The 26,847-nt window shown below is 40.3% G+C and overlaps 4 protein-coding genes across 14 annotated transcripts in view; 1 reads left to right on the forward strand and 3 right to left on the reverse strand.

Moving 5' to 3' along the window:
• LOC110946460 (major histocompatibility complex class I-related gene protein-like) overlaps positions 1 to 24,226 on the reverse strand; it is a 204,188-nt gene extending 179,962 nt beyond the window's left edge. Inside the window, exons 1-4 of the mRNA XM_051956046.1 lie at positions 23,984 to 24,226; positions 23,786 to 23,894; positions 23,564 to 23,700; positions 16,065 to 16,151 (exon numbers count right to left, since the gene is read on the reverse strand). Coding sequence (XP_051812006.1) covers positions 16,065 to 16,151; positions 23,564 to 23,700; positions 23,786 to 23,880 — 319 coding nt within the window. The 5' untranslated portion in view covers positions 23,881 to 23,894; positions 23,984 to 24,226. The remainder of the gene's footprint in view (positions 1 to 16,064; positions 16,152 to 23,563; positions 23,701 to 23,785; positions 23,895 to 23,983) is intronic.
• LOC110947454 (BOLA class I histocompatibility antigen, alpha chain BL3-7-like) overlaps positions 1 to 26,847 on the forward strand; it is a 349,371-nt gene that overhangs the window by 301,108 nt on the left and 21,416 nt on the right. The gene's annotated exons all lie outside the window — the stretch shown is intronic.
• LOC110969857 (major histocompatibility complex class I-related gene protein-like) overlaps positions 1 to 26,847 on the reverse strand; it is a 273,081-nt gene that overhangs the window by 153,292 nt on the left and 92,942 nt on the right. For 2 of the 10 annotated variants that reach the window (XM_051956041.1, XM_051956035.1), the window contains exons 1-6: positions 10,534 to 10,599; positions 9,977 to 10,061; positions 8,543 to 8,809; positions 8,180 to 8,455; positions 7,782 to 8,084; positions 7,580 to 7,687 (exon numbers count right to left, since the gene is read on the reverse strand). In XM_051956041.1, coding sequence (XP_051812001.1) covers positions 7,580 to 7,687; positions 7,782 to 8,084; positions 8,180 to 8,455; positions 8,543 to 8,809; positions 9,977 to 10,061; positions 10,534 to 10,539 — 1,045 coding nt within the window. In that variant the 5' untranslated portion in view covers positions 10,540 to 10,599. The other 8 variants (XM_051956034.1, XM_051956036.1, XM_051956039.1 and 5 more) reach the window with 8 other exon arrangements.
• LOC127536222 (uncharacterized) lies at positions 18,360 to 23,364 on the reverse strand. 2 transcript variants are annotated; one of them, XM_051956004.1, is made up of 2 exons: positions 18,752 to 23,364; positions 18,360 to 18,611 (listed from the first exon to the last, which is right to left on the reverse strand). In XM_051956004.1, the coding sequence occupies exon 1, from the start codon at positions 22,576 to 22,578 to the stop codon at positions 18,850 to 18,852; it is 3,729 nt and encodes a 1,242-aa protein (XP_051811964.1). In that variant the 5' UTR covers positions 22,579 to 23,364; the 3' UTR covers positions 18,360 to 18,611; positions 18,752 to 18,849. The 2 variants fall into 2 exon arrangements, with proteins under 2 accessions (XP_051811964.1, XP_051811966.1); XM_051956006.1 differs by having other exon boundaries at positions 18,696 to 23,364.

Genomic DNA, 26,847 nt, shown 5'->3' on the forward strand with positions numbered 1-26,847 from the left:
CAAACCCCACTCTCCTCAAAGCTGCTTCCTACTTTCTCCTCAGCCCAAAGGTCTTTGGGAAACCTACATGGAGTAAAAACAATAGACAAAAAAAGTATGTCTGTACACAACAGCATATCTAAAAATAAATCATGCTACTAAATTAAGGACAAAGAACAGAAGTAGCCAATATTCTGGAGACCAAAGTTATTTAATTTGATCAGTATAACATTGTTTAGTAACATTTCAATTATGTGAGAGCAGTCCTAAAGAATTGCCTGAAATCCCAATCATAAAATGGGTTTGGAGGAAGAACATAGATGCTAATCTGGATATATATGAGTTAGGCTTTATAACTACTATTGGTAGTATTGGTGGTATTAATAGTAATGCGACTACTAGTAGTAGTAGTAATACACCAACTACTGCTGCTGATACTGTCACTGCTACTACAACTTGTAATACTATTACAAATGCTGACACTTCTACCACTCTAACGGCTATTTATACTACTACTGCTGCTTGAACTTTTGGTATTACTATTACTGCTGCGTGTACTTTTAGTATTACTACTACTACTGCTTGTACAGCTATACTACAGCTACTAATAATCGTCTGGTGTTTGGTTGTCCAGCTGTTAGCTTGCGTTAGTGTTTGCTAGCGGCTAACTGGTTAGCTCTCATAGACTCTGAACAAGATTTAACAATGAAAAAAAGAACTAAAAGAAATTCTTACCTATGGAAAGTTATTCCAAGTTTCCTTGCCTCCAACGTTCGACGTAATGTGCAATTAAATGCAGCGCAATGAACCGGCATTGTTTAAAATGCCGTAAAATGCAGAAGGGGCCAGAACGAGGGGGGATCCGTGACATCACTTTCCTGCGCCACTTGAGAATGCATTTGCATTTGAATTATGAGACTGTCAGAGAGAAGCTCCGCTGAGAGCTCCCACATAACATAGGAAGATATTCACCGAACCAGAAAGACACGGAGACTGTAACTTTTTAACTTGCAAGGGTAACACAGCACAGTGTAACAAGACACGTTAGTGCGAGCTACAAAGACTGCTCCCATACGAAGTTTATTTTATACACAAGCAGAGATGACAACATAGCATAAGATAAGAAATAGCTCGAGTTACACAAGGGGGTGTGCTAGCTGAAAGAGTGGAAATATACTGTGGAGACTAGGGAGAGAGAGAGAGAGAGATATGTGCAGATAGAAGTGGAGTGAGTGGTATTCTATAAAAATAGTCATGTAAACACTATGCACACACAGTTAATGCTCTAAGGCTCGATTATGATAAAATGTATTTACAAATTCAACTCTACAGAGACAACTTTTTTGCGGGAAACACGAAAATGCAAAGCATTTCTGAGTTTGCTTTTGCTTTTTCATTTCGTCACAGAATGAGCAGTGTTGAAGAAGAAAATGAAATTGCATTTTGGAATATTGCTTTTTCATTTCATTTTGAGTCAAATAGTGCAGCAATGACTTTGAAATGCAAAAGCATTTCTGCTAATGCTTTTGCATTTTCGAATTTGACATTTCAAATTGAATTTTGTTACCTTTTTGCTGGTGAATGTTTTGAAAATGAGAAAGCATTTCTGAGTTTGCTTTTGCTTTTTCATTTCGTCACAGAATGAGCAGTGTTGAAGAAGAAAATGAAATTGCATTTTGGGAATATTGCTTTTTCATTTTAGTTTTGAGTCAAAAAGTGCAGCCATGACTTTGAAATGCAAAAGCATTTCTGCTAATGCTTTTGAATTTGAGTTTTGAGTCACATTCACTTCCATAGTGATGAGGACTGATGCTGTTTTAAATGAGGAAGTGAAGATGGACATTGTTGATATATTTTATGGCATAATGACAAGAACATTTAGTGTAGACATTAGTTTATCTGCTCCCACGGACAGTAGTGAGAATTTGGCAGACGATCACAAATAAAGAGTGGCTAATAACGCAAAATGACGTTTGTAAAATAACGGGTCACAGTGCAAGAAATCATTTTAGAATCCAACGAGCGCTTAAAATCCGCTAAAATGCTAAACAGCATTGTGACTCCACTCAGTAACTCTGAGAACTCTGTCAGTATAACAGTAGAACTGATGTTTAATGGAGTTTAATACAGTTTTAAGAGGTTTTATTTTTTAATTTGTGAAAGTGAAATTACGACTAACGGTTTTCTGTTAGTGGTAATAGAGACAGTTTTAAAGACAGAAATTAGATCTTATCTGAAAATGCTAGGGGCAAAAACAGAGTAAAAACAACGACAACGAACTGAATCATCTTGTTTTAGTTCTAATCTACAGCTGACTGCTGAGCTCCTTCTGTGTATTTATTCACAGATCTTGAGTGGTGCACTTTAGGGGGAAGTTCCCTCTGAACCCGCAGTGATCTGGGCTTAAAGTTTAAAGTTTAAGCCTATTTTCAGATGGTAAAATTCTCCAAACTGCTTGTTTTTTATAATATGAACAAGATATTCTTTCTTCATGTGAACTGTTTTCCCCAGGATTAAACGCTGGATGATGAACACCCCCCTCTGGTCAGGAAACATGGTTCATTCCATCACATGTGGGAGACTCCCAATATCAGTAAACAACGTTTTCATGTCCCAGTATTACATTTATGTGTGTTTTATAATATTTAAATGTTTACTGACGGTTAATGCAAAAATATTTACTGGCAGTCAATGTACCGGAAATGTGTTCAACCTTTATTCCTCCATCTGTACACATTTGGTGGTTTTAACTGTTAACTTTAAAGCCTCTAAGTTAACCAAACATGAAGAAAATGACATATTTTACTAATTTAAGAACTCTGTTATTAGGTTTTCTACATATAGAGGAGTCAATGCCATATTTGCATTTCTAGTATTAATATTTCTACTTAGGGAGAAATCTGTTCTATATCATTGATATGTGTAATATTGTTATTTCCTCTTCAGTGCTTCTTTTTTTTAATATCCACACATGAAAGAATCAGTACTTGTGTGTTTTTTTATTCATTTTCATTTTACAGTGTTCTCTACACATTAAACTTTCCTCTTTGCTGCTATAACACTGCAGATTTCCTCACTGTGCAATTAATGAAATCTTATCCTATTAATTTATGGTAATGAAATCATAGTTTGCAAACTGGTACACTGGTCTCATTTTGACCTGAAAGCTGCACATGGGAAATTAGATGAAAATATAACAATGAGCCAAAGGTAACAAACAGGTGATCTCTCTGCATAGAACCAATACAACTGAGGAAGCAGACAAAAGGCCAAAAAATAAATACATTAAAAAAATAGAAACGGGAACAAAGGTAACTTTCTTAAAGTCCAGTGGACTGATTTCAACAACTTTGGATAAACAGGAACAAACATCATCCAAACATTTAATATGCAGGAAAACATTTTGAAAAACAATAGATACATACAAAAGGAGATCACCAAACCAGAAAACACAAGGAAACTTTTTTTTAAACATAGATAAGCCTCTACATCATCCATGCATCCATCCATCATCTTTTCACCATTTAATCCTCATCAGGGTCATGGGGGGCTGGAGTCTATCCCAGCTACTTAGGGTGAAGGCAGGAGACACCTGGTCAGGTCACCAGTCTATCACAGGGCTACAGAGACAAACAATCACATCTATTTTTTTTTTTCAATTCAGCTTTATTCCAGACACTGGGTCCAAATACAAACACCATAAAAACAAGGACACAACAAGACACAGAAAAGATACAATCAAAGACAGTTAAAACGTCCCTTTAAAGAGACAGCTGTACCAGTGCTTCCACATCCCAGACTGACAGCGAGTGGCACTCCAGCCAATATTCACCAGTGAGACAATCACTTCATTATTTGAGATATTCAGTCTACAAATAAAACTGTACATCATCTTACGCAGTGCAACTTGCAGATTGTTAATTCCGGCTGAGACAAACATCTCACTCGCACGAGCCCATCTTGGTCTCCTAAGAAGAACACGCAAGGCGTCATTGTAGGCCACCTGCAGTCTTTGTAATGTTCCTTTCTTACTTATTCCAAAGGTGAGCAGTGTACAAAGGCGTGATATATGATTTAAACAACATTATCTTAACTTTGCCAGTGCAAGAACCAAATTTTCGTGCCAGTGTATTTGCTTGAGCATACAATGTTCTACATTGTCTATTTATGTCATCATCATCAGACAAATCCTCTGTGACAATGTGACCAAGAGGTTTTATTTTGTTTGTTACTTTCAGCACATTATTTGACAAATAAAAATTCGGAAAATTGACTCTTTTATCCTCTCTTGTCCTACATATCATAACCATACTTTTTTGTGCATTATACTGGATATCATGCTTGATACCATAATATGAACAAACCTTAAGTAACTGTTGCAGCCCAGCAGTGCTTGGACTGAACACGACAAGATCGTCTGCATACATTAGATGATTTATTAGAACACTGCCAGCCATACAACCAGTGTTACAGGCCTTAAGTCGTGTTGAGAGGTCATCTAAATACAAGTTGAACAAAATAGGGGATAAGATTCCTCCCTGCCTCACCCCATTGCTCACCTTAAATGGGGAAGACACTCTATTTCCCCACTTTACATAAATTGCTTGCCGAGCATACCAATAAACCAGTAACCGGACAATATACTTAGGAACACCCTTCTGTATCAATTTCATAAATAATTTCCGATGATTCACTCGATCAAAAGCTTTGGAAGCATCTAAAAAACAGATAAAAACAGAGGAGTTCTGATTCTTATATTTGGCTACAATTTCTTTAAGAGCATATATACACATATCTGTGCCAAGCTTTGCTTTAAAACCAAACTGGCTATCTGAAAAGGAAATCGTCTGAGAAATCTTGTCTAACAAGATACTTTCAACAGTTTTAGACACAATACTGGCCAAGGCTATTGGTCTGTAATTATCAGAACTACTGATCTTTCCAGCTCTATTTTTAATTACAGGAACCATCAGGACCGATAACACTGAGTCAGGCAGCATCCCATGAACCAAACAAGCTGTAACAAACAAGCTGCACATTGAGAGCAGGGGAGCCAATTTTTCATCTGCAAACTTTAGGTGCTCAGCTGAAACACCATCTACACCTGTGGCTTTATTTTCTGAGAGTTTAGAAATAGCTTTCACCACATCATGACACCGGATTACATCAAAGCTATCAACATTATGGACCATAAAAGAGTCACTCCGCACACAATTAAATAAACCACTATAGTGTTGCTTCCACAGTTCCAGAATATTGTCGGAGCCAGAAACACCATCTACAACACATGGCAAAGATACCTATCTTCTTTCCAAAATTCGAACAGCTTGTTAGACTGTAATTTTCTGGCCATAGAGTCTGCTTTCATTGCCTCCTCATTTTTTCTAATGTAACGAATAGTATACTTATATTGGGCATTAGTGACCCCTTTGTTCTCAAAGAATGGTCCATACCTTGGTTTACCTGCCAGCCTCCAATCTCTGAATGCCTCACGTGCCTTTACATAAAATTCAGCAACATAAGAATTCCAACCAGGTTTTATTTTCTTCATACACTTTGTTCTAACTGCAGATTGGCTTGAGTCAAGCATCTAAATTCACACCTACGGGCAATTTAGAATTATGAATTAACCTCAGCATGTTTCTGGACTGTGGGAGGAAACTGGAGAACCCAGAGAAAACCCACACATGCACAAGAGAACATGCAAACTCTAAGCAGAAAGATCCCATGCTCAGGCCGGGACACGAAGCAGGGATCTTCTAGCTGTGAGGGGACAGTGCTAACCGTCAAGACACTGTACAGCTTTATGCCATACGGGGAATCTATATTTGAAGAATCTGTGGAAGAACCTGTGGGTTGGAGTTAATGATTTAGTATGAGGTGTTAGAGGCAGAGCACAGCAAAAAACTGAACAGGAGACATAAATGAGAAAGAAAAAGACAGAAAACTACCAAAAATACAACAGCAGCTAACATGACACCGATGTGTGTTTGGAGTGATGGCCAGCAAGTAGACATTGTTTATAATCTGTAAACCGTATGTAAGACAGTAATTAAAACACACCACGAGGTGGCGCTGTAGCACTGTATGTCTGTTGTGCTGTGCCAAGCAATACAAGCTGTCCTTTCCAAGACACCGTTGTTAACGATTGTTCTGCAGAGGGCGCCATGTTTCACTAAGTATTCTTCTTGTTTTTTTGCTTTTTACTGTTGTTGAAAGTTGTCTGTGCATGAACAACTGGCAACATTTCAAACCATTCTCATCACAACTACGACCCCTGCTGGCTGATAATCTTCTCTCTGCATGACAACCTGCACCCAGATACACCAAGAAACAACACAGAGCTACACAGGGTTTGTGGAGAGACGTCCCACATACAGCAGACACATAGGACCTTTGGCTAACACATCCTTCATAGATATTTATCCTTGAGCAGAAGAAGCAGTCTATTACAGACATGCAGAATGTGTTCAAACTGTGACAGTAATCATATAAAGTTGCTCTTCTATCTGTGGCTATAGTGTTCCTCTGTGTAGAATTATGACCATAAAGTAACAGCTATATGTTGTTTCTGTTCCAGAGTTACATTGTGAGTAAAACTATGAGTTATTAACATTTAGAGTGAGTTGCTGAGATCAGATGTTTGAACAAGAAAAGCTGTTTGTAGATTAACTGTTTGAATTCAGTAATAATCAGCAGCTTATCAATAATATAGATTTATAAGTTGCAGAAATGGAGAATGTTGCAGCTCTGTTCTTATTTCTGTCCTCATGTTTCAGTCTCTGATGACTGTGATTCTGTAGAGGCTCCATCATCTGATGGAGGTTCCTTGTTCTTCTTGCTGGTTCTGGCTCAAGACACTTGTTTATTGAAGATTGTTCTTCATTCCTTGTTCTGCTGGAGAACGTAGAACCAATCAGACACCTCTCTGATAGTTTTCCATGATGGATAAGACACTAAACATTTAAAGTGTCCACATGGTTTGTTTCCAATTTGGGTTAGTTATAGAGGCTTAATAATTGCAAACAGAATCAAATACGCTGTAAGACAAATAAAGGTTTTGACAGAATCCCAACTTCACTGGAGTTTACTCTCCTCCTTCAATCTTCTCTGAGAGTCTGTCAGGACAGATTAAGAAATGAACAAGTTAAATAACTGGTCAGATGCTTAGTAGAATTCATTATACATTACTAAGTATTGGATACTATCAATTAAAAGCAGTAATAGGCTGGTGTTTACAGAAGAGCAAATATTATCTCAGTATACTGTTGAGTGTTTTTAGGTTCATTTATATCTGCAATGCATAGATGAAACAAGGATGTACTCACTGTGATCAGATAGGATCTGAATGTCTGTCTCCAGAATCTGAGGCTAAAAACAAAACAAAATCTTAGTTTAAAACCCAACAGACAAGACTGCAAAGATCAGACTGATTATAAATTTACAGTAAATATCAGAAAATCTTACTGTTAGCAGGTCTGAACCCTGAAATAAAGATGAGAGATGACTGTAATTAAAATGATGGTTCTATAATTTGCTGTGAAGAAATTTCACAGATTTCTGCTTTGAATGTGACAGCTGTTCTTGTGTTACTGTGTACCATTAGTCTTCTTTCTCCACATGAAGAGTCCAGCGATGCAGAGCAACAGCAGCAGCAGACCTACAACTACTCCAATGACAGCACCAGCAGGAAACCCTGATGGAGGAACTGGAACCAAAACACAACCCTCAGATTTCATCTCTATTGCAGAATGAGGATAAATATGTTTCATTTCCAGACTCCACTGTTCTGACCAACTTACCCCAGTTAGTCCTGATCACTGATTTGTCCAGTTTGGTGATGATGTCGTCTTTGACACCAGACATCTGAAACATACAGTCGTACTTCTTCCAGTCTTCAGGAGCGATTGATGAGATGTTCAGGTCAACACTCATCTGGAAGGTTCCATCATGGTTGGGGAGGATCTCTCCTTTGTCCACGTCCTCATGAAGCTCCTCTCCATCTTTCCTCCAGAACAAGTCGGCTCTGTTGGGGTAGAAACCTGTAGCGTGGCAGGTGACCGGAGAGGAGGAAGTCTTCTGGAGGAGAGACACTGAGGGAAGATCTGGGGAGAGAGAGACAATGAAACCCAAAAATGAAAACAGGAGGAAGAAATAAGGAATGATGAACACATCACAACCACACAGGAGCTGATTCTACCTTTTCTCTGCAAGAATCTCCTCCCATAGTCCAAATACTTCTTCAACCACTGAGGACAAATGTTTTTGAAGAAATTATTACTTAAGAGTAATCGAGCTTTGTCTCTGTCCCACTTTTGCTTTAAGCTGACGGCCCTCTCTGTGTACTGCCATGCCAGTGTCTTCAAGTCAAGTGACATGAATTCTTCTCCATCGTAACCAAACTGATTATATCCACTAACTTCTCCTGTCTCATTGTCCAATTCACAGCCGGAAATCACCTGAAAAAAACAAACCTCTGGGAGGGAGACAGAGATTGCAATGAAATAGTGTGAAAACTGAAGGAGAAACAATCTTCATAAAAATGAAAAGATATTAACTATACCTGTAGTTACGTTAAAGTGCTGTTTAAAGTCTTCAGTATATACTGTTGAATCCTGAGAGGCGTCCAGGCAGGACTGAACTTCCAGTTGGAGGTGCTGAGGTTCACTGTCCAATAACTTTTTGACCCAGACCTGCCTGGGTTCTACTGCTTTATTGTTGCTGTCACAGGAAGTCACTTGCACGCCGTCAACCTTAGAAACAGCCAGAAACTCTGGGAAAGTTTGGTGTCCAGGTGATAGTGTAACGTCAAAAATCAGGGAGTGTTCCACTGGAAGACAAGAAAAAGTTTCAGGTTTTAGGGCAGTCTATTAAAAGAAATGTTCATACGTTTTCACTTCCTCATCAGTCTGATCAAAGAAATGCAAAGGTTGTTATGAATGTAATGTCAGAAGAGCAAAAACAACAGAAACGCCTCAGAGAACTTATAGGTTGTTATCAGGAGATTTTGGGTGATGGTCCTGAAATTCAGAGTACTTAGAGGAGCTTATCCCAGCTGACTTAGAGTGACAGACAACCAGTCTATCAGAGGGCAACACAGACTGAGCAACAACACAGCACATTCACACCTACAGACAATTTAGAATCAATAGTTAACCTCAGCATGTTTTTGACTGTGTGAGGAAGCTGTAGAACCCAAAGAAAACCCACACAGAGAGAACATGCAAACTGCTCACAGAAAGATCCCAGATCAGGACACGAACCGGGGATCTTCTAGCTGTGAGGGGACAGTGCTAAGCAGTGCTCTTGACCACGTCTACCAGCCTGAAAGCATTGAGTTGTTGCCATGTGATTGTCTAATTAGATAATTGTGTTAATGAGCAGTTGAACAGGTGTACCTAATAAAGTGGCCAGTGAGTATATATCTATAGCCAAATCTGAACTGGTTACCATCAAAACAAGATGATTCCAGTCCACCACAGGGACCCTTATTTACTCCTCTTTGTCCTGTTTCTTAAATCAGTCTACATTTTTGCCACATATTATTCCTTTCAACAAAAAATAAAGTTAAACACAACAACAACATTCAGAATAAACTATAGAGACATTTGTAGACTACTGCTTTAAAATGAGAAAAACATTCTATTTGAAATTCAAAACATAAAAAAACAAATATAGCTCCTTGCAAACGTATTCACATCCCTTGAACTTTTCCACATTTTATCACGTTACAAACTTAAATGTATTTTGTGATTTTATGTGACAGTCCAACACAAAGTAGTGAATATATTAGTGAAGTGGAAGAAACGTTATTTGTGTCGTTAAAGATTAAAAAAAAAACTGGTGTGAATACTTTTGCAAGGCACTCTGTCTGTTTGGATTGCACTTCCTTTTAGTTGTGTCAGAATGCTAAACCTGTAACACAAGCTACACACTCTTATCAAACACATCAGTTTCTACAAGACTCTGCATGTTTAAAACTCTTAAAACTTCTTACCTGAAAGTGTGACGGGAAATAAAACGAGCAGTAAAATGAGCTCCATCGTCTTTGTGGTGGTTGAGTGACTGCTGCTGAGGGGTGTCTGAAACAAATCCAATGATAAACCCAAACATGGAAAGCTGTAATAAAATCTGAAAGCAAAATCAAAGAGTGCGTCTTATCAGCTGAGACGATCACAAGGAAATAGTGAATAAAACACGTTTGACTGGAGGTGTCAGGTTGCATAATATATGAGGAGGAGTCTGAAGGAAAATCAGCAAAAACACCTCAAGACTTGATCCAAGAAAACACAGACAAGCAGGGAGCAGTTAAGACGAAGTAAATGTGTTGTTCACTGGCAGGTAAAACAACTGACTTTTAACAGAAACAAAAAAGATGAATAGTTAAGTGGCTTTAGAATGAGTTGCCGTTGTTAATCTCTCATTACAAAAGTTTATATGAATAAATAAATACACCGTTTCAAAATGAAAATGAAGACAGTTTCCAAACAAAAGAAACTGATTCCAGCTGTCAGACAGTTTGTGCATCACATTCAGAGTAAAGCAGAACATCACCTGCATGAGTTATTGTGTTTAAACCAAACAGTAAATGGACCTCAGTGACTCGTCTCTAACAGGACATCATCCATCCATCCATCCTCTATACATCGCTTTATCCTCACTAGGGTCGTGGGGGGTGCTGGAGCCTATCCCAGCTGACTCGGGCGAAGGCAGGGGACACCCTGGACAGGTCACCAGTCTGTCACAGGGCTTAACAGGACATCAGCTCCACTTAAAAGAAGAATTAAAGCAAAATGATCAAACAGCAAGAATAATAGATAAAAGGCAGAACAGCAGCAGGACGTCCACATTTGTATGAATATTTTACTCCTCTGCAGGTTGGTGCAGCTCAAACTTTATGCTCATATAAACCGCTGTGTATCTTTGAAATGTGTATAAGCAGACTAAACACTGAATAGGATAGGACACCTGGAAGCTCCTGTGTTTGTGTCAGAAAGTGTTTTTTCCTGGTCTGAGTTTCTAAGAATTCATATCCAGTTATACAGTCGCTGCTCTACATAAATATTTCTGTTCTTCTATAGCGTCTCATCATCTGTAAACACCGATTACTAAAAGGAAGAAGTGGAGGTGGGGATGTTTCAATACAAGAGACAAGGATGCATTCAAGAGCGGCAATCAGGGTTGTTAAGACTCTCTATGCTTCTATGTGACGTCACCTCAAATAAAATGTTCTTACTGCACAAATTTAATCCAACTGACCAGCAAGTTTATTAAACAAAACACTTACTAAAATGCTACAATTGAGCAAAAAAAAAAAAAAAAAAAGAGAATGAAACAAAAAATTATATAAAACGTTATCTTGAAAGAATTATTGCACACAAATGATGTGATTCTTTCTGGATGGTTACATCAAGGTGTTTACATGACTCCTCTATTAGCTCCACTTTATAGCAACTCATTATCATTTAATGAGTTCAAAAAAAAAATCACAAATTCAACCAGAGCAAATCAGCCAAAATAACTGAAAACTGTGTTTTTAGAACATAGTCTGAATGAAAGAGTTCAATTTTATGACATACAAGCTTGGACTCTACTGACTAACCTTCTTTTGACTTTAAATTTATAGTCAGTGAAATGAGCTCACACAGACGTCTAAAATGTTAGAATATCACACTGAAAATAACAACACAGAATATTATCTCCAAAATTAAATGACCTTTGAAACCCTTCTTTTTCATGAGGGTTGTATTTATTTACACACACACTCATGCTCACACACACACAGTTCTTACAAACAATAAAAAAAAGTTAAATAAAAGTAACTAAATAGAACGTATATAACAACAGTTCAAAGAAAGTGCATCATTTTTGAAGCACATCAGTAGGTTTAAATGTGCTGGTGATATCTGAATGATGTAGAATAAACAACAACAACACAAAAAACACACATCCAAGACTTCTACATACTGAAACTTCTGAATATTTGTTCCACAGCAGCATCAGGTCTGCTGGAACAAACTGATACATTTGCATCTGTAACTACAATTAAAACTTTGGTAGTAAAGAAAGTTAAACACTTAGTGCAGTTTAGAGAACAGTCTTCATTAGTGTGCTGGCTAATGCCAATAAAACTAAATTATTATTAGAATTATTATTAATTAGTATCAAAGACAGAACATGATGACTGACTCTGATCTTATTTCTGGAACCTCTCCACTGACGGTCTGCAGAAACAGCTGTGCAGCAAACTTATGTCTCTCTGGTAGGATTGTATCCTCTTCTAATCTCCAATCCTGTGGAGGCAAACAGAAAGAAAAAAGTTAAATGATAATTCTGACTTTATTATCTCTTACTGATACAACACAAAAAATGTAGGTATGAACTGATGCAGTGAAACTTCAGTGTTAAAGCTCATTTAGAACAAATTGTATTTTGTAATTCTGAACATTTTTAGTAAAAATAAAGTTTTGTGGTCTGAGGTGGAATCAGTGGTTTCTCTATTAGCAGCTGCATCTTTGGCTCATGAAATGTGATGAATCTTAAGCTACAGGAAGAATGAAACATAAAACAGCATCATTTGACATAAAGAGGCTTCAAATGAACAACAGGGCTGGACTTGAATGACAAACACATGGAAAATAATAATAAGGAAATAGAAACGCATACTTTATTTTTCACACGGAAAACAAATCTTCTGGGATTAAACAGTAAAACACAAATACCTGTATTCTCAAGAATCTGGGTTGATAATTTTAAAAATCTCATTAAATTCTTTACCACTGATCTTCTTTCTCCAGATGAAGAACCCAGAGATGCCGACTGACAGCAGCAGGAGTCCAACAACAGCTCCAATAACAGCAGGATGCAGTGAGGAAGAAACTGGAACCAAAACACAACATTCACCCTTCAGAAGGTTATTCAGTGTGTTGGACAGTAATGTCGCTGAACAAACCAATACAGTGTTATAATAATAACAATAATATTACATGTTAAGTTTTTAACTGTAATTTCTTCAACACATTGCTGTGACAGAAAAATAAAACATCTTTTTTTACCTGTTATTCTACAGGTTTTCCTATTTTTGTTAAATTATTACAATAAATAGTAATAAAATAAGAAACAATAAAATAGGAGGATAACATCTAAAAGGACTAATTTACATTCATGTTGACGCAAAAAACACAAAAGAACGGGAAAAAACAGACGAAACTGTCATAATGTCCACATAACTTAATGAGGAGCTTCTATAACATCTATAATTATGTCAATTTGTACAATTTAAAATTTGTAATTCTAATAATTAAACATAATAATTCATTCTTTTACAACAATTTAATTTTCCGTTTTCTTAACACAATGGCACTAAGTTTAAATCAGCTACAGAGATCACTATTTAAATGATATTTGCTGTTATTTTCACAGTGTTTTTTAATGTTACAGTATGCCAATGTCTTTATGGATTAAAAAAAAACATTTTTACAGTGTATTAACACAAAGTTCATGAAACAGTTTCAAAACAAGACAGTGGCAGAAAGTTACCGTCTTCCCTTACCCTGATTGGTTCTGATCACTGATTTGTCCAGTTTGGTGATGATGTCGTCTTTGACATCAGACATCTGAAACACACAGTCATACTTCTTCCAGTCTTCAGGAGCGATTGATGAGATGTTCAGGTCAACACTCATCTGGAAGGTTCCATCATGGTTGGGGAGGATCTCTCCTTTGTCCACGTCCTCATGAAGCTCCTCTCCATCTTTCCTCCAGAACAAGTCGGCTCTGTCGGGGTAGAAACCTGTAGCGTGGCAGGTGACCGGAGAAGAGGAAGTCTTCTGGAGGAGAGACACTGAGGGAAGGTCTGGAGAGAGAAACTGATGAGTCTTAACTGAACGTGACCGATCAGAGGGCTCTACTAAGAAGTGAGATCAGTGGGTTAGCAGGTATGTTGAGGCTGAAGTCAGAGTTTTCGGTGTTACAAAGTTGGCTCTCTTTGAACCTGCATTATGGGACAGTGTCAGACTTGAATGCATTTCAATACAATATCATGTTTACATGAAGTCTGAAGTATAACTGCTGTAATGGGCAGCTGTCAATTATCAATAATCAGCTGCATTGATTGGTAAAATTAATACAATACGTATGCTTCACAGTTTTTTACCAACATTCCTGTTTTGCTTCATTTGCACTAGCAGCGCTTTTTACCATCATACATTTTTAATTTTTCTCATTGTAGTAGTAGTATACTTCTCTGGATATGTTGTGTGACTGTATGCTTTATTTATGAGGTGGATCCTTTGTGGGTGGCATAGTGGTTTGCACTTTCGTCCTTGCAGCAAGAAGAACCCTGGTTCAAATCCCAGAGTGGGATCTTTCTGCATGGAGTTTGCATGTTCTCCCTGTACATGCGTGGGTTTTCTCCGGGTACTCCGGCTTCCTCCCACAGTCCAAAAATATGATGAGGTTAATTGACTATTCTAAATTGCCTGTAGGTGTGAATGCGAATGTGAGTGTGATTGTTTGTCTGTATATGTAGCCTTGCGACAGATTGGCGACCTGTCCAGGGTGTCCCCTGCCTTTGCCAGAGTCAGCTGAGATAGGCTCCAGCCCCCCCACGACCCTAATGAGGATAAAGTGGTGTATAGAGAATGGATGGATCCTTTTTGGGTTCTAGGTGAGAAGATGGTTTGTGCTGACTTTCTATTATGCCTGGCTCAGTAGCTTCTGTCTCCAATCATTGATGACTGGCCTGGAGTTCAGACCTGCCCTGAAGCTCGTTCCTCTTCCCGCCTACTCCTGTGCCTGATTGGACCACTGCCCAGCTCCCTCCACCTTCATCCAATCCAACGGCTGCAATCATTACACCTAGGGTTTAAATCCACAGCCCAACTCATAGTCCAGGTGGCTGAGATTTAACACAGGCAGCTCGACTCTTGCCTCTTGTGCTCTTTGTAAAATGTGTAACTTAACTTGGTGAGGAGTTACCTGTGTTTTTAGTTTTCTGTAGCTGTTGAGAAATTACTATTGTTGCTAACATGTGCTTTGAGGCACTGGTTTAGTTACTTTTGTTAGTCACATGGTTTTGCTGTCGTGTCTTTAAATTTGGTTGCAGTGTTTAGTTGTTTAGTTTAGATTTTTTTTTAGCAAGTTTTTATAACTCGGTTGTAATTGGTTCTTTGAGTTAGCAGCACCGTGTTGTTACCTCTCCATTGTGATGGCTCAGTTGCTATAGTGATTCTCAGCATGTTTATTTATATGTGTGCTGCTCTCTGACTGGTGAAGGTTGTGAGGCTGTTCAGAGTTCTGTGTTTCTGAGTGACTGTATTTTTTACTGATGGACCAAGATGAGATTAAAGATTGTTTGTCATACAACTACTGAGCAGCCTTGGCTGCGCTCTCTGAGCACGTTTCTTGTTAAGTCCTTTATCAATGAGGATGTCTTCTCTTTGCTTCAAAACTCTGTTCTCCATGCTCCTGATATCAGCGTACAGAACTCCGTGTGAAACTATGGACTCAACCTGCAGCTGGATCTCAACCCGCCCCAACTCTACTTTCCATTGTCTAGTGATACTGGTTTGGTTGAGCGCAAAAGCTGCGTTTCCCTCATTCCGTTGGCAGACAAAATCGATTGGCATTGCAGTCTTGTCTTTTTTTCCCCGAGCCAAACATCACACACCAGAAATCAAGCATGGTCGCTGGAATGCTTTCAGCCATGCTAACATGCTGGTTTTTTTGGGGGGTTTTGTTTTTTGTTTTGTTTTTTTGGTACACCAAGTTGACCTGAGACAGCTGGAGTGTTACTTCATCTATGCATTGTTTTATTTTTTTATTGGATGCTCCTGTGGATACAAACAGATGGAGTACTGAACTGTGTGTATCTCAGGTTGTGTTAATTCTACCTGTTCTCTGCAGAAAACTCGTCATGTACTGCACATAATTCTTCAGCAAGTCAGGGCACATGTGGGTGTAGTAGTACTTATTTTTTTCTAGTCTAACTTCCTCTGTGTCCCATTTCAGTTTGGTGATGAACGCCTGTGGTTTTGGAGTGATCCATATCAGTGTCTGCAGGTCCAGCGCTATGAAGTCTTCACCATCATATCCATATTGCTTAAAACCCCTGATTTCTCCAGTTTCATCATCCCATTCACAGCCGTGCATTCTCTGTAGGATGTGGACACCTGTGACACAGAGAGAGATTCTATTGGTTTACTGTTAAGGCTGGCTGACATGGACACAAACATCATCTCAGTCTTTTGACTGACAGACAACCAACTACAACCAGCACTGCTCTCAGGAACAGCTGTGAATTATTATATTTCGTACATTTAAAAACTCTGTGACATCAGTTTTTTGACATCTAACAGAATCTGTTCAATGTCAGCATTTTTTTCACTAGTGAACATATCTGCAAAATATAACTAAAACCTGCAACATTAATAATTTTTAGTAGTGCTGTCAAACGATTAAAATTTTTTTATCTGATTAATCAAAAGGTTGCTGTGGATTAATTTCGATTATCACGATTGAACATCATTCATTTTTAATCTATCTTGATCGGGTTTTATTTTGTATGAGCAAACAGACTCAAAGAAGAAGGGAATACATATGCACTTAATGTGTTTATTCAACACCTTTCAAAGTTCATGTTAACAATAAACTGTTCTTTTCAAACAGCATTTATCCACATTAATGTGGCCCTGTTACTTTTTCAGCCAGCTACTGAGACTAGTATTTGTGATATTTTTTTTTTAACATTTTAATTCAAAATGCAAAACGTTGAAAAATAAATCCAGTACAGTACAGATAGCTGACTACTTGTGATACTGTTAGAATAACTTGTAGCATTTAGTATTATCACACGCCACTTATGGCCTCTTTAAATCAAAATTACAAGGGGAAACAGATAGCCTTGCACTGTCGAAGTTGTGAGACACATCTGCCTACCAGCACAGCTAAAGCTTGATTTTGCACCTTTTGCAAAGTGCAAAGTGCACTCGCGTGCCACTTTTAAGAAGAGTTCAGCACATGTCTCTGCGAAGTGACGCTCTTCTGTCTTCATTACTCTTAATGTGAACGACTTTAATTCCCATGCGGCAGTAATCAGACGTGCCCTAACACCAAGACAGTTACTGTTACTTACAGAAGTCCTATAGTCTCCTGTCAGGGCGAAATGTTTGGCTACAGTTAAATCCTCGTGCTTTTTTTCTTTTTCAGTTTCATAGAGTCCACGAATTTTTGTCATTATTGTACTTCTTGATGGAGCACTGGAGAATGAGTCTTGAGAGACAACTTGCAAAACTTTAGTAAAGCCCATGTCCTCGACGATACTAACAGGTCTGCAGTTTTTTGCAATCCACCTCGCAATTTTGTCAGTCAATTTGTCCGAAGTAGACTTACTGAGGGCCCGATGTTCCGTGAGGGTGGTTTGTCGCAAGCGGGGCGACACATTAGCCGAAGTGCTCGCAGAATCCCTGACGAATGCATGTTTCACGTTGATGTGATATTTTAGGCTGGAAGTGCTTCTGTGAAAAGAGAACTCCTTCCTGCAGAGTGTGCAAATGATTGTATTTCAGTCTATTGTTCCGTCTTGGTTTTTTTTATTGTCAAATTTTTCACCGAGAGGGCCAACACACTTTTTAGCGTCCTCCATTTGGAGTTGCTTCTTCTTCTTCTTGTGCTGCTTCATCTTCTTCTTCATTTCCGGCAACACAACGGCAAGTTTATTTGAACAAACTGCCCGAAATGCATTGCCAGAGTAATTCTGCGCCGCAGATGGGTTAACTGCGTCAAAATATTTAATCAGATTAATGAGGATGATGGATTAATCCGGGTTAAATGCTAATTTTGACAGCCCTACTAGTTAGTGCAGATTTTCTCTTGAAAGATTCTGTGCAATACCATCCATATGTGCAAAATTATTTCCACATCCAGAGTAATTTGGACATTTCTACATTTTTTGTTGACTTTTTATTTTTCTACTGACATTGGTTACATGTTTACATTTTCCACTTTGCTGCTGTAACAATGCAAATTTCCCCTCAGTGGGATCAATAAAGGGTTATCATTCTGCATTGTTATCACAATATACTTCACATTTAATACTATCAGGCAGGACACACCTTCAGTGTGCCTGCTAGAGCTCAGAGATACACACTGTGTTTTTGTGAGTAACTCTGAATGTAAAACTGAATTGTGTGTTAATGAGAAAACTCTGAAGTGAATCTTTAAGGGGTATTTGCAGGTTAAGATTGATTGCTGGTTGCTTAGTGAACAGGTTATTCTACAATATTAGAAAAATGTGGCCTATAAAGTGACAAGCAGTCTGAACAAAAAAGAACCACTAATGACCAAAGAAAGTGACTTCTTAGAACTGATGTCACCATAACTGGTTTGATTCGGTGTCAGTGTCACGCAACAGAGCTGGTTGGACCCGAGCAGAGAGCCACGCTTCCTCGACCAGAGGATGATTTAGAATGCTTTATTGTATGGGGTGGATTATGGCCAGGATGGAGAAACCAGAGTGCATGAGCAGGGGGTTCCAGGCAGGAGTGGGGGGTTCCAGGCAAGGAGGAACCGGTGATAACTGGCTGGGGGAGAGCCGGAGGGGAAGGATGACAGCGGGGATCCCGGACAGCTGGCTGTATGGAGGCAGGAAAAAACAATGTCAAAAACAAGGCAGGAACTCAAAACAGAAAATGCAAAAGGCTGGAGAGCGAACTAACTACGTGGTTTTGGTTCAACACTCTGGCAGGGAGTGGAAGGCTGAGCCGGTACTTATTGTAGAGGTGAGTCGTTAGTGAGATGATAGTCAGCTGTCCGGGAGCCGTGGAGGTAGTTGATTGCCTGAGTGGAGTCAGCTGAGAAGCTAGACTCCACTCAGGCACCGAGCTGTGGGAGGAGAGACAGGGTCGAGAAGCGGATGGCAGACAACCAGACCGACAGGACAGAGGAGCGGAACTGTGACAGTACCCCCCCCCCCCTCAACGGGCGCCTCCCGGCGCCCCCATGGGCCCAACCAAACCTACTGGGGCAACCAAGGAGCAGACAGAGACACGCATACAGACACGGGGACCAGACGGAACAGAAGGGACCAAAAGGACAGGAAGGGCAGAAAACAAGGGGAACAGAGAGGAGGGACGGGAGGGACCGAAACGACAGGAGGGACGGGAGGGAGGGAAATGGGAGAGGGACTGAACCGAGCGGAGCTGAGGGCAGGAAAGGACTGACCTGGACAGGACAGGACAGGACAGGGAAAAGGAAAGGAAGGGACGGGACAGGACTGGGGAAAGGAAAGGAAGGGACGGGAAAGGAAAGGAAGGGACGGGACGGGAAAGGAAGGGACGGGAAAGGAAGGGACGGGAAAGGAAAGGAAGGGACGGGAAAGGAAAGGAAGGGACGGGACGGGAAAGGAAAGGAAAGGAAGGGACAGGACGGGAAAGGAAAGGAAGGGACAGGACGGGAAAGGAAAGGAAGGGACGGGAAAGGAAAGGAAGGGACAGGACGGGAAAGGAAAGGAAGGGACAAGACGGGAAAGGAAAGGAAGGGACAGGACGGGAAAGGAAAGGAAGGGACAGGAAAGGAAAGGAAGGGACAGGACGGGAAAGGAAAGGAAGGGACAGGACGGGAAAGGAAAGGAAGGGACAGGAAAGGAAAGGAAGGGACAGGACGGGAAAGGAAAGGAAGGGACAGGACGGGAAAGGAAAGGAAGGGACAGGACGGGAAAGGAAAGGAAGGGACAGGACGGGAAAGGAAGGGACGGGAAAGGAAAGGAAGGGACGGGAAAGGAAAGGAAGGGACGGGACGGGAAAGGAAAGGAAAGGAAGGGACAGGACGGGAAAGGAAAGGAAGGGACAGGACGGGAAAGGAAAGGAAGGGACAGGACAGGACTGGGGAAAGGAAAGGAAGGGACAGGACAGGACTGGGGAAAGGAAAGGAAGGGACGGGAAAGGAAGGGACAGGACAGGACTGGGGAAAGGAAAGGAAGGTACGGGAAAGGAAGGGACAGGACAGGGAAAAGGAAAGGAAGGGACAGGACAGGACTGGGGAAAGGAAGGGACAGGACAGGGGAAAGGAAAGGAAGGGACAGGACAGGAAAGGAAGGGACAGGACAGGACTGGGGAAAGGAAAGGAAGGGACGGGAAAGGAAAGGAAGGGACGGGACAGGACTGGGGAAAGGAAAGGAAGGGACGGGAAAGGAAAGGAAGGGACGGGACAGGACTGGGGAAAGGAAAGGAAGAGACGGGAAAGGAAAGGAAGGGACAGGACAGGACTGGGGAAAGGAAAGGAAGGGACGGGAAAGGAAGGGACAGGACAGGACTGGGGAAAGGAAAGGAAGGGACAGGACAGGACTGGGGAAAGGAAAGGAAGGGACGGGACAGGACTGGGGAAAGGAAAGGAAGGGACGGGACAGGACTGGGGAAAGGAAAGGAAGGGACGGGACAGGACTGGGGAAAGGAAAGGAAGGGACGGGACAGGACTGGGGAAAGGAAAGGAAGGGACGGGACAGGACTGGGGAAAGGAAAGGAAGGGACGGGACAGGACTGGGGAAAGGAAAGGAAGGGACAGGACTGGGGAAAGGAAAGGAAGGGACAGGACTGGGGAAAGGAAAGGAAGGGACAGGACTGGGGAAAGGAAAGGAAGGGACGGGACAGGACTGGGGAAAGGAAAGGAAGGGACGGGACAGGACTGGGGAAAGGAAAGGAAGGGACGGGAAAGGAAGGGACAGGACAGGACTGGGGAAAGGAAAGGAAGGGACAGGACAGGACTGGGGAAAGGAAAGGAAGGGACGGGACAGGACTGGGGAAAGGAAAGGAAGGGACGGGACAGGACTGGGGAAAGGAAAGGAAGGGACGGGACAGGACTGGGGAAAGGAAAGGAAGGGACGGGACAGGACTGGGGAAAGGAAAGGAAGGGACAGGACTGGGGAAAGGAAAGGAAGGGACAGGACTGGGGAAAGGAAAGGAAGGGACAGGACTGGGGAAAGGAAAGGAAGGGACAGGACTGGGGAAAGGAAAGGAAGGGACGGGACAGGACTGGGGAAAGGAAAGGAAGGGACGGGACAGGACTGGGGAAAGGAAAGGAAGGGACGGGACAGAACTGGGGAAAGGAAAGGAAGGGACGGGACAGGACTGGGGAAAGGAAAGGAAGGGACGGGACAGGACTGAGGAAAGGAAAGGAAGGGACGGGACAGGACTGGGGAAAGGAAAGGAAGGGACTGGTTAAAGCTAAAGGAATACAAGGTTCAACAGAGCTCTGACTCTTTGTCAGCCTGGCTACAGTGCTAAAGAGAAACCTAAGGTTATTCTTGTTCTCCTCTATTAAAGATGAATAATAAGTTGTCCTGGCATTACGAAGAGCTTTTTTATAGATTACTAGACTATTTTTCCAAGCCAGATACACTTCCTCTGAATTAGTGGAATACCACTTTCTTTCCAGCTTTCGGGATGCCTGCTTTAAAATCCGCAGCTGGGAATTATACCAAGGAGCAAGTCTTCTCTGAGATATAACTTTCTTTTTTACAGGTGCAACACTATCAAGAGTTGTACGCAGTGAGGCTGAAGCATTATTAACATAATAATCCACTTCTGTGGGGGTAAAATTATAATATTTGCCTTCTGATTTATCAGTAAATGTTGCTGAAGTAAACAGAGAGGGTAGTATTTCCTTAAATTTAGTTACTGAATTGTCAGAGAAACACCTACTGTAATGATATTTGTTCTCAGCTGCTAAACAATCCTTTACTTTAAATTGAAATGTTATCATAAAATGGTCAGAAAGAAGAGGGTTCTGGGGAAATACTGTTAACTCTTCAATTTTTATGCCATAAGTCAGGACAAGGTCAAGAGTGTGATTAAAACTATGAGTTGGTTTATTTACATGTTGAGAAAACCCAATTGAGTCTAATAATGAATTAAAAGCTGTTGTAAGGCTGTCGCTGTCTATGTCAACATGAATGTTAAAGTCACCCACAATAATAACTTTGTCTGAACTGAGCACTAATTCAGATAAAAAGTCTGAGAATTGAGATAAAAACTCAGAATAAGGAGCAGGAGGACGATATATAACAACAAATAAAACTGGTTTCTGAGCTTTCAAATTTGGATGAGAGAGACTAAGAGTGAGATTTTCAAATGAGCTGTAATCAGGTTTAGGCCTCTGGTTCAATTTTAAGCTAGAATGGTAGATTGCTGCTACTCCTCCTCCTCGGCCTGTGATTCGAGGAATATGACAGTTAATATGACTAGGGGGAGTTGATTCGTTTAGGCTAACAAATTCTTCCTGCTGCAACCAGGTTTCAGTCAAACAGAACAAATCAATCTGGTGATCAGTTATCAACTCATTTACTAACAGAGATTTAGACGAGAGAGATCTAATATTTAACAGACCACATTTAATTATCCTGTTTCTTTGCTCTGTTGAAATAGAGGTATTAATTTTTAATACATTTTTATGGTTACTATTTCTTTTGTATATTTTTGATTTGTTTAATTTATTGAATTTTGGTGGTCGGGGGACAGACACAGTCTCAATAAAGTTAACTGAATTACTGGAGGGTGACAGCTGTGAGGAAACTTCAGAGAGGTGTGTAAAACTCCAGCTCTGCATCCTGGTCTTAACTCTGGGTTGTCATGCTTTAGGAGTACTAATAAAATCAGCCATATTCCTAGAAATGAGAGCTGCACCAGCCAAAGTGGGATGGATGCTGTCTCTCCTAATTAGACCAGGTTTTCCCCAAAAAGAGCTCCAATTATCTTTAAAGCCCACGTCGTTTGATGGACACCACATAGACAACCAGCGGCGAAACGACGACATGCGGCTAAACAAGTTATGGATGGTGGAATACTGGAGAAGACAGAAAGGTTGAAGGTTTTTGACCAAATTTTGCACCATTATATATCTGGTCATCCATCCATCCACCCACCCACCCAAGCAGTGTTGTACCATTGAAAGCCATATCGACAGGTAAAACCGCTTTTCCTGTTTTAGGTCAGTTTGGATTACCAAAATTATTTCTGTTTGCTAAATGCTAGAATAATGACAGAGATTTTTTTAGCTGACAGACACTGAGATTAATTTGCCTTCAAACTATCTGGGAAGGCCCCATGATGATGTCATGGCTTTGAAAGCTTTTCATAGGTTAATTGACAAAATTTGAGCTAACTGGAGGCACACCTGTGGATGTGTTTTGAGGCGCACCTCAAACAGATTTCTTTCAAGATATCAGCAAAACTAAAACAGGAAACGTTCAGTCTCATATGTCTTCTTAGTGTGTGTAAAGGAGTTATGGCACTTCAAACATTACTCCACAGCTTGGCGAGAAGAAAAACAACGCAAAAGTCCACATGAAACCAATTTTCTTTAAAAATATTTAACTCAAAAACTAATGCCATCACTTACCCCAGATTTTACACATGGTTAACCAGATCGATATTCGCCACTTTTTAAACTTGTTAATTTGAAGGTGGTGGGGCGTGGGGCATTCGGTGAATTAAGGTGGAATGACCCTACTGTGATCGTGAAACTATCTGAACTAAATTTTAGACACATTCTGATGCATTCTGGTCATTTCTTCCTGGTTTCTCACAAATACCTCTGTGAGGAACTTGGCAGGATTTATCGAACCAACACTTCACGTCAGGATCTCCAGTTTTCTCCCCCATCCTCACACAGTCCTCTCCTTGAACATCTTCCCATATCCAGTTGTCTGGTTGGAAGCGACCCCAAAAGCTAGCAAGAGATGAAGAACAGGTTCGATAAAACCCGATGACTTTGATTCTGGAGATGGATCAATATCTTTTGACAAGAATCAAACCTTTCCTCTAGTGGTGAGCTGTCCATCCACAACCACTGGCCTTCTTCTTCTGAGTCTGTCAGACCGATCCACAACTTGCTGGTGTCGTCAATCATCTGTCCATTAAACTCTGAACAAGTTGATGAAAGTTAATCTCTTAGTTTCCTTTGCTGACATTGTGAAACATTTAGAGAGAATATGAAAGAATATGTTTTCTACTTGTTCATTCCGGTCGTCTATCTTCACCAGGTCTCCTCCTTTATCTCTACATTTTTTTTCTGCTCTTTTCCCAGCTCAATTTATGAGTGGACAAATAATAACACTTCCCTCCATGGTGGCTCCAGCCTTCTTCATATTTTGGACATGGAACATCTCTGAAGAGATTACAGAAAAAACTTCAGTCCGGTAGAAGAAATCACTGAGGATGTTTGTGTGATTTAGAGGAAGCAGCAAGTTTTCAGGTTAAAGTTTTATATCTGCCAGTCCATCAATGTATCTTTAATCATCAGAGGATGTACATTTGAGTCCATAAGTTTGACGCCACTTACCAGGTTCTTATTTGTTTTGGAACTTTCTGGGTTGGATCTCAGGACTGCATTGTAAGGACCTGATAAGTGATGTCAAAGACCCTAAAGTCTGAGGCGAAAGTTCCAGCTGAGAAAGAAAGAAAGACCAAACCCATACCCTCATTTGGCGTCATTTCAGGAAGTGTTGAACTTATCGGCTGCACCGTGCTGTTTGTTTGTGTTTCTGTTTAAGACAGAGGATAGAAAGATCTGCTGTTTGTGCTTTTTATCTGTTTAAGAACATAAAGTGAGAAAACACAAACCTTTATGGTCACACGTTGAGCACAAATCTATAAAGGAAATCAGATTAATCTGTTCAACTAAACACGGTTTAGAGTTAAAGCAAAAAGACTCACATGTTAAAGTGTAAAAATAGCTTTTGAGGCTTAACTTTCTGGACAGGTTTAAATGTCGACAGTCTCACTTGTGAACGTTTTCCAGAGAGCTTCTTTCTCCTCCTTCAGTGTTTGCACAGTTCTGTTATTAAAAGCTGATTTCAATGAAAAAGAGTCAGAAGGATGAAGTTTGTAGAAACAAAATTTGAGTTCTAAACAGAACAAGAATGAGATTTGTTGATTTCATTGGATTATTCTTTTTTTTTTTTTTTACATTTTTATAAAAGTTTCACAAAGTAAATAAAGTTTGACGTTTTAAGGTGAGCTGGCTGTTGTGAATATCTTTTGTAACAAGTGTTTGTTTTGGAATGCTGTGCTCTTCATCCGCCATGCATACCACCCCTTATGTCCAAATAACTCAATTTTTGGTTTCATCAGTTCACAGCAGCTTATTCCAAAATGAAGCTGGCTTGTCCAAATGTGACTCTGTTTGTGGCATGCATGCAGAAAAGGCTTCTTCCGCATTACTCTCCCATACAGCATCCCCTTATGCAAAGTGCACTGAATAGTTGAACGATGCACAGTGACACCATCTGCAGCAAGATCATGTTGTAGGTCTTTGGAACTGGTCTGTGGGTTGAGTTTGACTGTTCTCACCATCCTTCGTCTCTGCTTATCTGAGATTTTTCTTGGCCTGCCACTCCGGGCCTTAATTAGAACTGTGTCTGTGGTCTTTCATTTCCTCACTATGTTCCTCACAGTGGACAGCTGAAATCTCTGAGCTAGCTTTTTGTATTCTTCCCCTAAACCATGATGTTGAACAATCTTTGCTTTCAGGTCATTTGACAGCTGTTTTGAGGCTCCCATGTTGCCACTCTTCAGAGAAGATGCAAAGAGGAGAATAACTTGCAACTGGCCACCTTAAATACCCTTTCTCATGATTGACTTCACCTGTGTATGCAGGTCAAGGGTCAGTGAGCTTCCCAAACAAATTTTGTGTTCCAATAGTTACTGCTAATTAAATCAATTAAACAATAAGTGTGTCCAAACTTATGCATCTGCCTGCTTTTGTTTAAATAATTATTGCACACTTTCTGTAAATCCTATAAACTTCATTTCACTTTTCAAATATCACTGTGTTCGTCTGCTATATGATATATTTAACTGAAATTGCTGATCCGAACAACCAGTGATTTACACACGTGGACAAAATTGTTGGTACCCCTCAGTTAAAGAAGGAAAAACCCACAATTCTCACTGAAATCACTTGAAACTCACAAAAGTAACAATAAATAAAAATTTATTGAAAATTAAATAATCAAAAACAGCCATTACTTTTGAATTGTTGATTAACATAATTATTTAAAAAAACAAACTAATGAAACAGGCCTGGACAAAAATGATGGTACCTCTATAAAAGATTGAAAACTATTTGACCAGAGTGACATGATTAACTCAGGTGTGTCATTTAATTGACATCACAGGTGTTTCCAAACTCATAATCAGTCAGTCTGCCTATTTAAAGGGAGACAAGTAGTCACCCTGCTGTTTGGTGAAAAGGTGTGTACCACACTGAACATGGACAACAGAAAGCGAAGGAGAGAATTGTCCCAGGACATCCGAAAAAAAATGATAGACAAACATCTTAAAGGTAAAGGCTATAAGACCATCTCTAAACAGCTTGAAGTTCCTGTGACAACAGTGGCTCATATTATTCAGAAGTTCAAGACCCACGGGACAGTAGCCAACCTCCCTGGACGTGGCCGCAAGAGGAAAATTGATGACAAATTGAAGAGACGGATCGTTGGAATTGTATCCAAAGAGCCCAGAGCAACCTCCAAAGAAATTAAAGGTGAACTCCAAGGCCAAGGTACATCAGTGTCAGATCGCACCATTCGTCGTTGTTTGAGCCAAAGTGGACTTCATGGGAGACGACCAAGGAGGACACCACTGCTGAAAAAAACTCATAAAAAAGCCAGACTGGAATTTGCAAAAATGCATGTTGACAAGCCACAAAGCTTCTGGGAGAATGTCCTTTGGACAGATGAGACCAAACTGGAGCTTTTTGGTAAGGCACATCAACTCTATGTTCATAGACTCAAAAACCAAGCATACGAAGAAAAGAACACTGTCCCTACGGTGAAACATGGAGGAGGCTCAGTAATGTTTTGGGGCTGCTTTG

This window comes from Acanthochromis polyacanthus, chromosome 11 (genome assembly GCF_021347895.1).
Source record: "Acanthochromis polyacanthus isolate Apoly-LR-REF ecotype Palm Island chromosome 11, KAUST_Apoly_ChrSc, whole genome shotgun sequence".
NCBI lineage: Eukaryota > Metazoa > Chordata > Actinopteri > Pomacentridae > Acanthochromis > Acanthochromis polyacanthus.

What these genes read in the sequence shown, in the direction of transcription:
- LOC127536222 (XM_051956004.1), bottom strand. Translation starts at nt 22,578, where the DNA reads ATGCAGAGCTGGAGTTTTACACACCTCTCTGAAGTTTCCTCACAGCTG.